The 10,451-nt window shown below is 47.4% G+C and overlaps 1 protein-coding gene across 1 annotated transcript; it reads right to left on the reverse strand.

The window, feature by feature from the left end:
• Nucleotides 1-1,470: 1,470 nt before the first annotated feature.
• LOC144457129 (disintegrin and metalloproteinase domain-containing protein 1a-like) lies at nucleotides 1,471-4,331 on the reverse strand. The gene is given in 3 exon segments (XM_078154313.1): nucleotides 1,471-2,366; nucleotides 2,369-2,986; nucleotides 2,989-4,331. Coding segments are annotated over 3 exon segments (2,076 nt in total). The 5' UTR covers nucleotides 4,181-4,331; the 3' UTR covers nucleotides 1,471-2,100.
• Between the last annotated feature and the right edge of the window lie 6,120 nt (nucleotides 4,332-10,451).

Here is a 10,451-nt window from a genome sequence, read left to right on the forward strand (position 1 = left end):
GCATGGATGCCTGAAGCATAGAAGGAGCAAACGGTCGTCTGGCAGTGGGCATTTCTGTAGCGGATGGTTGGGAGGGGAGAAATCAGGGGCAGGAGCACTGGCTTGAAACCTCCAGCCTTCATCCAGAGACCAGAGGTGATGAGGACCTGGACCCAGGCACCCTAGACTCCACCTTCAAGTCAGTCATCAAGAATGTCACAGCTTCTCTTGGGAACAGGTATCCCAGAGTTACTTGCTCATGTGAAGAACCACCTACCTCACTCTAAGGCATATCTCAGGAGGGACTGATAGGATGGTGTGTGAACTCTGGCAGGAAAGCATTGTGGAACAGTGGAAAAAGGGAAAGCCCTGCAGTCAGGGGCCGTGGGTTCTAATGCTGCCTCTCATTCTTATTACCCTGTTACACTGGGCGAGTAACCTAGTGTCTTTGGGCCTCTGCTCTTCTGTAGAATGAAGGAGTTGTACTAGATTACCTTTGAGGTCACTTCCTGTTCTAGTTCTAGGATTGCATGAGTGAGAAAACATGGCATGTTTGTCCTGAAGAAGGAATGGCTTCTAGGAGTTGTGGGTGGGACAAGATGTGTTTTGAACATCCAAAGGGCTGGTGTGTGAAAGCTTGGGCCCAGGGGACAGGACCAGGAGCAGTGGGCAGAAAGGTGCCAAGAGGCATTTTTCACCCTGATCCAAGGAAAATACATTCTTAACAACGAGAGGCATCCCAGAGCGGCATGGGTCGCCTCAACAGGTGGTGAGCTCCCCATCGTTGGAAATCTTCAAAGCCTGGATGGACACTTGTTGGTTCTCATGTGTTCTTTCTCAGGTAGGGTTGCATAAGGCTATAGATTAGTGGGTTCAGGGCACCTGAGGTGTTTCCTTAGGTCAACATTCCCCAACCTCAGAGACTTTTTTTTAAGGGAAGGAGAAGAAAAGATAAAAAGGAAGTCCTGGGACCCAAGCCACCAAGGGACCAGGGAGATACTGGGAAGGAAACTAATTTAACCCTTAGGTCTGAAAGGTGGGAGGACCTGAGTGGTGACTGATCCAGAGAATTTAGAGCTACATTGGAAATGTTCCAAGGGAAAAAGAAAGAAAAATATAGCATCCTGAGCCCAGACACCCTGCCCTGTCCCTGAAGTCCCCATCCTCTCTGGAGATTGCGTTTCTCGTCTGCCAATGATCCCAGCCCTCTCAAAGGGTCTGCCTCGCAGTCCTAGTCTCCTCGTTGAGCCCCTACGTGTTCGCACAACTCAAGAGAGACCCCAGTTCTGTGTGTGTAGCCCCAAGCTGAAACCCACATCTCTCCTGAACACAGTTGTATTTTTCACTTATCTTTTTATTCAAATGATTCCTGTTCCAAATCACAGCTATGCTTCCAAAGCATGAGTTGGTGACATGCAAGAGGTCCTGGGAGATGCCCCAATCCTTCTCCTTCAGATCCTTCTTACATGGGCTTTTCTGTTTTGTGTGGCTTTCTGTTTTCGTCTCTTCTTTTTCTGGGCATAGGCCAGGATTATGAGGTACCAGATTACACTGTTCACAAGGAGGATGAGGGTAACCAGGAATAAGAGGATGGCCAGTAGTTTTTCACTATGTTTTTCTGTTGGGTGCTTGCTAGAAGGAGTATGTTTAATCCCTTGGGGTTCAGTAGGTTGGTTCTGTGAGGAGGTGGTTCTGATGAGGAGGAAGTGTGGTGGTGGTGGTGCTGGTTCTGGTGGTAGTGGTGGTAGTGGTCTGGTGAGTGGTGGTGGGGATGGTAGTGGTAGGGGTAGTAGTTGTGTTAGTTGTAGGAGTGGTGGTAGTTGTGGGGGTAGTGGTGGTGGGGATGAGGGTGGTAGTGGGGTTGGTGGTAGTCTTGAGAGTACTGGGGGTGGGGATGGGGGTGGTAGTGGGGTTGGTGGTAGTCTTGGGAGTACTGGGGTGGGGATGAGGGTGGTAGTGGGGTTGGTGGTAGTCTTGGGGTACTGGGGGTGGTGGTCGTGGTTCTTAGGGATGGTGTGGGAGTGGTCACAGTGGTGGTAGTCGGGGTGGTGGTGGTGGTAGGGGTGGTGGGGGTGGTTGGGGTCGTGGTAGACTTTGGAGTGCTGGTGGTGGTGGTGGTGGTTAGGGAGGGTGTGGGGGTGGGGGTGGTGTTTGTGGGGCTAGTCGTGGGGTTGGGGGTGGTGGTGGTGGTCTTGGGGGTGAGGGTGGTGCTGGTAGTGGTGGGCGTGGGGGTGTAGGGGGATTTGTTGGGGGGGTTGTGGTGGTGGTGGTGTTAGTAGTAGTGGGGGTCTTGGTGGTGATCTGGGGAGTGGTGATGATTGTAGTTGGAACAACGGGCCCACTATCTATACTGCCCCCATAACCTATTTTCCTACACCTTGGGGGGCATAACCAAAATTACAGTGGCAATTTCTCAAGTTGTTACACACCCCTCTACTGTTACACTTGAAAATTGGATTGCACTCTTCCAAAAAGAGGAAAAATGGATGAAATAAGCAGACATTGTTCATGCAGACTTTGTTCATGCCACAGCCGGTACCGTTGGACACTCGTGCTCTATCAGGAACATCAACCTCCTCAAAGAGGTCTGCGCCCCAGCACCAAGTTTCATCATGCATCACCTGGATAAAGGTGTGGTGGTCCCTACTTTGGGGCACGTTCAGAACCTTCTCACATACAATCTTCCCACACTTGACGTCTTTCTCAGCACACTTCAGAAAGTGCTTAGAGAGCCCAGAAATTTTGCTGCCACAGTTCCCAAACCGGTCCCCTTTGGTATTCAACAACTGATAACAACTATCTCGGGCAGATATGGCTTCTTTGCCAAAGATATCAACGCACTGTTTATTCAGGTCCCGACAGAGCCCTACATAGCAATACCCGTCAGTTGCGCACGGGGTGCCATCTAATTTGTAGAAATCTGGTTGGCACCACATGGAGGTACCATTGCAATATTCAGGGAGGTCACACTCATCCTTACTGGGACGGCAAACACTGCCCTTAACCGAAATTGGCAGCCCTCACAGCAGGGCCCGAAGGCGCATACGGAACCTCTGGTCATCCTGCATGTGGGAAGACAGCAAGGGTCCTTCGAGCAGGTCTCAACACTGCCACAGTCACACTCCTCCCCTCTGTCTAACACTCGGTTCCCACAGACTGACTTCCTCATTATTCTGCTGGGGTCTGGCTTGTTGTAGAGGCAGGTCCCACGGCGTGTCCTTATAAATTCATAGTAGTTGTCAATACTGCAATTACTGTAACGACTCTCACGGGTGACAGCCTCATTCATGATGCAGGAAGATTGTTCTCCACATCTGCAGCCTGAATGGTCATGCATCATGCCTAGGGTGTGACCTAGCTCATGGGCCAGGAGGTTAGTGAAGCGGGTTATGTCTTCATGATAGAAGGAGTTAATCGTTGCAGCTTTGTCCTTTGTACAAGCACCTTGGAAATAGGCATCACCCATTGCACTTTTAGGATGATGCCCCACGATCAGATGGGCACTATCATGAATCACCCTGTGGAAGATCTCGTCAGTCCTCCATTTATTAAAATTGATAAGGGCCTTCCTTATATCTGTTTCTGAAATATCGATCACATTTTTCTCTGTCCAGATCTCCAAACCAATCAGGACGACTCTGGTGTTGAACTCATAGGTCAAGCTGTCTAGCTGTGAGACGACATCCATCACCTTGTGGGTTGTCTTCGTCACATTTTCTTGCCACATTTCCAACCTTTTCTTGTCAACCACAATGTACGTCTCCACATACTTGGTGTGTGACCATATATAATACATAGGGGTTTTCTCAATTTCGCTCTCTCTCTCATCCATATCACTTACATCTTCTTTCCCTTTTAAATGGCTCCTGAATTGAAGAGGTTCCCTCTTAGGTCCCTTGCAGGGATCGAATGTGTCCTTTTTCATTTTGTACAGGACGTGTTCAAACTTACTTGAGGCATCAATGGGCTCAATGTTGTAGACTGTTTTCTCTATGGTTATTATGCCCTTGAGGCCAGAGCAGGTACTGAGAGACACTAGGGAGCCCAGATCACTTTCCACATATCCATCATAGTAGCAGTCATCTGGGAGAAAAGGCATGTCCAAAACTAGCTTCCCTTTGTAGTAAGTGTAGACAGGGAAGTTCTTAGCAAATAGCCCTCTCTTTTGTTTCAGATGAATCACCTGCCTCTTGCCTCTCATAAATATTGAATAGGAGATTTTTCTGCTCCTTCTTCTCCTTCCCTGGTTATTAATCTCTTGGGGATGACTACTTCATAGGAAGTGTAATATACTGATCCCAAGGCACAATGAGTGCCTGGAAGGAGTACCGCTATCAACAGAAGGAAGAACCCCCAGCTGGCATGGGAGGACCCCAGCCCAAGACCCCACTCCCACATGGGGGCGCTCTGAAAGACAACTCTCTTTCTTCTTCATCCATGGCCACTTGGCTGCACAGGAGGGGAGTCAGGGGACACAGCTCGGGCTATGTCCCCAGCCCTGACCCCAGAGAAGCAACTGATGCTGCTGGGCCTCTGCCCTTAACTCCTCACCTGGACCCTGGTCCTCTGAGTGACATGATCTTGAAAGCTGTGTAGGCTGTTCATTGCCCTCCCAGAGAAGTCCTAGGATGTCAAGTGGCCCTCTGACTCCCTCCCATCTTGGGCCCTTAGGGTTCCAGTCTGTGTCTTCCTATGGCAGCAGCAGCAGCCTGGGCCCTCTATAAATCCCTCTGGTTTCTAGATAAGTTTCTTCAGCCCCCACACTGGATGCATTGACTGCAGATGGCCTCCTAGTATCTTGTCCCTGGAGAGAAGGGAAAAAAAAATGCCTCCCCTCCCTTTTATCCTCCATCACAATGGCAACCCCTCCCCCACCCTTTGTATCCCAGAGTTACAGAGCTGGGGTGGGGTGGGGCAAAGGTCCCTGGGGATGGCTCTCAGTTGGCTGGCTTTCTCCTTTGGCCAAAGCCAGTATTATTACTTTTGTTTCACACTGCCAATACTATCTCTGTCTCTGATTCAGAGCTCCCTCCATGCCAAAAGGTTTTGGCCTGACCCTTGATAGGTAGCATGAGACCTGTTTGAGCCCTTCCTCGCCCCAAGGAGGTTGAAAACCCGGACTGGTCAATCACAAGGGGACATTTTGTCCCAGTCTGAGTTAACATGCCATAATCCTTTGGGATGCTCTCTGAGTGAATCCAGAGTTTTCCTGCTAGATGAAGCTGACCAGAGCATTCTCCTGTTTATGACTGATGAGGGCCAGTCACTGTGAACCTGACACTATCTTGATGAATGGTATTTCTCTCATCTCATTGTTTTAGGGACCCTATCCTACCGTGACGCTCTCTTATTTTATGACGTTCTCTTGTTTATGGCTGACAGAAACCAGGCACCCTAGGGGCACTGTCTTGTTCTATGGAAAGTATAATTTTACTGACAAAGGACACAGGGGAAAGGGAGGAGGGAACAGTTCCTTGCTGTATGGGTATATGGTGTCCTTCAAATGGCCTTTCTTTGAGCTCGTTTCCCAATGAACTCCCTGGATGTTGTGCATGAATGTCTGCCTCTGTGTGAGAAATAAACATGCTCATACAGCCTAGCTCTGTTTGCCTCTCTTAGAATGAACACTGCAGGTGGACAGCAGGCAGTGCCCCCTGTCTAGGGACAGAGGTAGGAAAGAATTCTTTCTGCCAGGGAGGAAAGAATGAGAGACTGAGTCACAGGGGCTTCTGTATGCATACACTGTTTTCATTTTGATGGCCAATCAAAAAGTCTCATCACCACACAGTTAGGGGACAGGAAACAGTCAGATGACCTGCACCTGCTCTGAAGTATTGAGCAGGGCCTTCACCATGGTACATGCATGGAAGCAGACCCAGCAAACATCCATGCTAGGAACTGCATCAGGCAGAGCATGCTTTGCATGCTTTGAAGGCCTGGCCTCTTATTGGTCAGTGCTCCATTAGGTCGTCAGTAAGCACTTATTAAGCACCTAGTATGTGCCAGCCAATAAGCATTTATTAAGTGCCTGCTGTGTGCCAGACACTGTGCTGAGTGCTCACATACAAACAGAGGCAAAAAGAGAGTTCCTCCCCATGAGCAGCTCACAATGTAATGGGGGAGAAAACAAGCAAGAAGTCATATACAGGATAAATAGGAAATAATTAACATAAACTAGGCAGGAATTGAGAGGGATCAGAAAGAGCTTCCTGTAGAAGGGGAGATTTTAGCTGGGACTGCAAGGAAGCCAGAGAAGCCAGGAGGAGGAGGTGAAGAGGGAGAGTGTTCCAGGCTTGAAGGACAGTCAGTGAAAATGCCCAGAGCTGAGAAATGGAGAGTGTTGTTGATGGGCAGAGGGAAGGAATATATCAGGAGATGCCTGTGGTATAAAAACAAAAAGCATCAGTAAAACATGAAAAAAAAAATGAAATGATTCTCCTTCGATAGGCCCTTCAGGACAATTTGTAAACTCAAGCATAGAAGTGGTGTTACTTGTGAAAGAAAGGGGAGGCGTCTTTCTGCAGGAAGTGAAGAGAACTTCCAAAACTACTGAAAAGAGTTTGCAGGAAAGAATGGGTTGCATTAGGTGACCTTCGAAGTGCCATCCAACTCTGACAGTCTGTGATAGTGGACCCCCATCCATTATTCAGTTATTCCTCATCATCATTATTATTATCAGGGAGGCAGTTGGAGTTAAGTGATTTGCCCAGGGTCACACAGCTATTAAGTATCGAGCTTCTGTGGCCAGATTTGAAGTCGGGTCTTCCTGACTCTGCTACTGGTGCTCTATCCATTTTGACACCTATGGCCCCTTCAATCATCCATTATAATTGACCAATCCATTATCCCAAAAGTGTTCAGCAGCTGCTATGTTCTAGGCCCTGGAAATAGAAGTGCAAAGAACAGAAGAATGGAACTGTTAGGACCTTATACTAGTGAGACAACAACAAAAATATATAAAGACATATATACCTTTATATGTAAAAATAAATAGTATAAATAAATTGTGAATCAATACAAATATACTCAAAGCAGTTAAATGCAAGGTGGTTAGGGAGGGAGAAGACTAGTACCTGGTGGGATCAGGAAAAGTTGAATGGGGAAGATGGTGCTTGAGTTAAAGAAGGAGAGAAGCTCCATGAGTCAGAGTTGAGGAGGGAGGGCATTTTAGGCACGGGGCAGAGCCAGTGCAAAGGTGTGGAGGAAGGAGACTCAGTGCTCTATGCAGGGAAGACAATGACGGCTACTATGGCTGGATCATGGAGTGGGAGAAGCAGAATAATGTATAATGAGGCTGGAGAGATAGGTTGGGGCCATATTAGTCAGAACCTTAAAAGCTAAACAGAGAAGGTTCTACTTGATCCTACGGACTATAGGAGAGCATCGACACTGAACATGAAGTGATCAGCTGTACGCTTGAGGAAGCTTCCTTTGGCAGCAGAGAGTAGCATAGACTGAAGTCTGAGAGATTGGAGGCAGGGACACCAATTAAGCAGCTGTTGAAATAGAATAGACAGGGGGTGAGTAAACTGAGGCACAGTCAGGTATGTTAAGTGACTTTCCCAGGGGGCAGAGAGCAAGTCAGTGGGCATTTATTAAGCACCAGCTAAGTACCAGGCACTTTGGTAAGCACTTAGGACCCAAAGATGGGCAAAGGTGGTCCCATCGCTGAAGGTGCTCCCAGGCTAATGACAACTATGTACAAACAAAACATACAGAGATAAATTTGAAATCGTCACTAGAGGGAAATTAGGAAGAATGAAGAGAGAGAATTTATGTATTAAGAATTAGTTAGAATTACAAAGGGTTGAGAAAGGCTTCCTGTAGAAGGTAGGATTTTAGCTGAAACCTGAAGGAAGCCAGGGAGACCAGGAGGCAGAGGTGAGGAGGGAGGGCATTCCAGGCATGAGGGCTGGCCAGTGTAAATGCCTAGTGTCAGGAGGTGGAGTGTCTTGACCAAAGGAGGCCATTGTCATGGAATCACAGAGTAGGGAAGAAAGAGGAAGGCGTGAGAAGATTGGAAGGAGGAGGCAGGTTACAAGGGGGTTTGAACAGCAAACACAAGGTTTTACATTCGATCATGGAGGGCCCGAGGAGCCCTGGAGTTTACTGAATAGAGAGATGATAGGATCAGAGTAGTGCTTTAGGAAGATGAGCTTGACAGTTGAGTGAAGGATTGATTAGAGTGGAGAGAGCTTGGTGGCAGTGACAGAGGAGAGAAGTGTATGTATAGAAAAGGTGCCAAGAGGCAGAATGCTCAACATTTGGCAACAGATTAGGTACAGGGAATGAAAGAGAATGAGGAGTCCAGGATGACACTTGGTTTGGTGGTGTGGGTGACTGGGATCATGATGATGCCCTCAACAGTGATAGGACATGAGGAAGAGGGGAGGGTTGGGGGGATGCTGATGGGCCTGGTTTTGGAGATGTTGAGTTTAAGATGTCTAGGAGACATCCAGTTTGAGATGTTGAACAGGTGGTTAGTTGTCGATGTGACACTGGAGGTTAAGAGAGAGTTTAGGGCTGGAAAATAGATGCCAGAATCATCAGCATCGAGATGACCATTGAGGCTGACAAGATCACCTGTAGACAGAGAAGTGGAATCCAGGCAGAGACTTCCTCAGCAGACACTCACATTGAGTGGACATGACCTGGACAAACATCCAGCAAAGGCAAATGAGAAGAAGTGGTCCAACAAGTAAGAGGAAATCCAGGAGAGAGCAGTGTCATGAAAACTAGATCGATATAGAAGTCCTCCAAGATCGACAATGAAATGATGGGACTGGGGGGAAAATATCCCCGAGGGAAACTGTAGAAAGAGAAGAGGCCTGAGATAAGAGCCTTGGGCAATGTCGAAATTAAGGACATAGAGGAAAAGAACCCAGGGACAGAAGAGGAACAGGAGACGACGACAACTCAAGAAGACAGGTGAAGTGGACTTCAGGGCAACAGATGTGAGTAGGGAGAAAATTGATGGCATTCCCTCTCAGCATGGGAAGGCCCTCAGATATGTTTTCAGTCAAATAGGAGCTGAGGCCATTTGTTTTGAGTGATGGAAGGAAGGAGCAGGGATAAGACCTTTGATTTAGAGCAAAAGTCAAGGAAGAGAATAATCCCATGTGACAATCCCTATGAATACTGAAGATACCTCTCATGTCTCACATGGGCCTTCTCCAGGCCTTTCAGCATCCCTACTGTCTTCACATGACATGGACTCAAGGCCTTTCACCAACCTGGCCACCTTCCTGAGGATGCACTCTGATTTATCAATACTCTTCTTGAAATTGGGCAGCCGTGACCAAACGTAGTTCTCCAGATGGATTCTGACCAGGGCAGAGTGCAGAGGGCCCATTGCCTCTGTACCCTTAAACCCGATTTTCTTAAGGTAGCCTAAGATGGGATTAACTGTTGTTGGCAACACAGTGGTACGGATGAGTTTGACATCCTCTTCTCACATGCATCATTGTGCTACTCCATTTTGGACTCATGAAATAGACTTTCTGAAACCAAGTGTAAGATTTGATGTTATCCTAATTAATTTTCTTTTTACTTGATTAAGCCCAGTGTTTTTGCTTGGCAAACTTTTTTTTGCAACTTTGCTCTGCCCTAGGAGGGAAATGTGTTATGTGGGAAAAGGGGACTGGACTTGAAATCATAGGAGCTGGATCAAAGTCTTGGCTCTGATGTTTACTGTACAACCTTGGGCAAATCACTTAATGTCTCTGGGCCTCAATCTACTCTTCTGTAGAAATCTAAGTTCCAGTCTGGTCTCAGACGCTTCTTAGCTGTGTGACCTCAGACACATCACTTACCCTCTCTTTGCCAGAGTTTCCTCTATTATAAAATGGGAATAATAATAGCACCTACCTCCCAGGGTTGTTGTAAAGCTGAAATGAGTTCATGTTTGTAAAGCACTAATCTCAGTTCTTGGCACGTATTTGGAGCTTAATACATGCATATTTTCCTTTCCTGCCTTCTCCCCAACAAGAATTTCATCAGAACTTTTTTTTTCACATGTTTTGCTATCATCTGCATCCACAGCCTTTCCCAGTTTAGCAACCCTGTCAAGGCAGGAAGTGAAATGAGGCTGCCACCATCTGTAATTGATGTAGCCAGGTGCTCATCATTCTGTGATTGTTGCTTCCTTTTCTACATGTTCAGTAACCGTCCTTTTCCTAATCTACCCTAGAATTTGGCCAAGAATCAAAGGCAAATTGTCTGGCCTCTAGTCTCCATTCTTTGCCTTTTTTTCAACATTGGGACAATATTTCCCCTTCTCCAATCCTGTGGTGCTTTCCCACTTCCCATGATCTCTCAAAGACTGACTCATAACCATAGCTGAGCAACCCCGTGGCATCTATCAGTTCTTTGGTCTTCATCGGGGCAAGGTGTCAAACTCAGGAAGGACAGGTAGGGACTCTCTTACCATCTCCCTAATCATCTTGGCTACCAAGTTCCTGTTAGCCGTTTCA

Source organism: Phascolarctos cinereus, unplaced genomic scaffold, assembly GCF_003287225.1.
Source record: "Phascolarctos cinereus isolate Bilbo 61053 unplaced genomic scaffold, phaCin_HiC Scaffold_4;HRSCAF=312, whole genome shotgun sequence".
Taxonomy (NCBI): Eukaryota; Metazoa; Chordata; class Mammalia; order Diprotodontia; family Phascolarctidae; genus Phascolarctos; species Phascolarctos cinereus.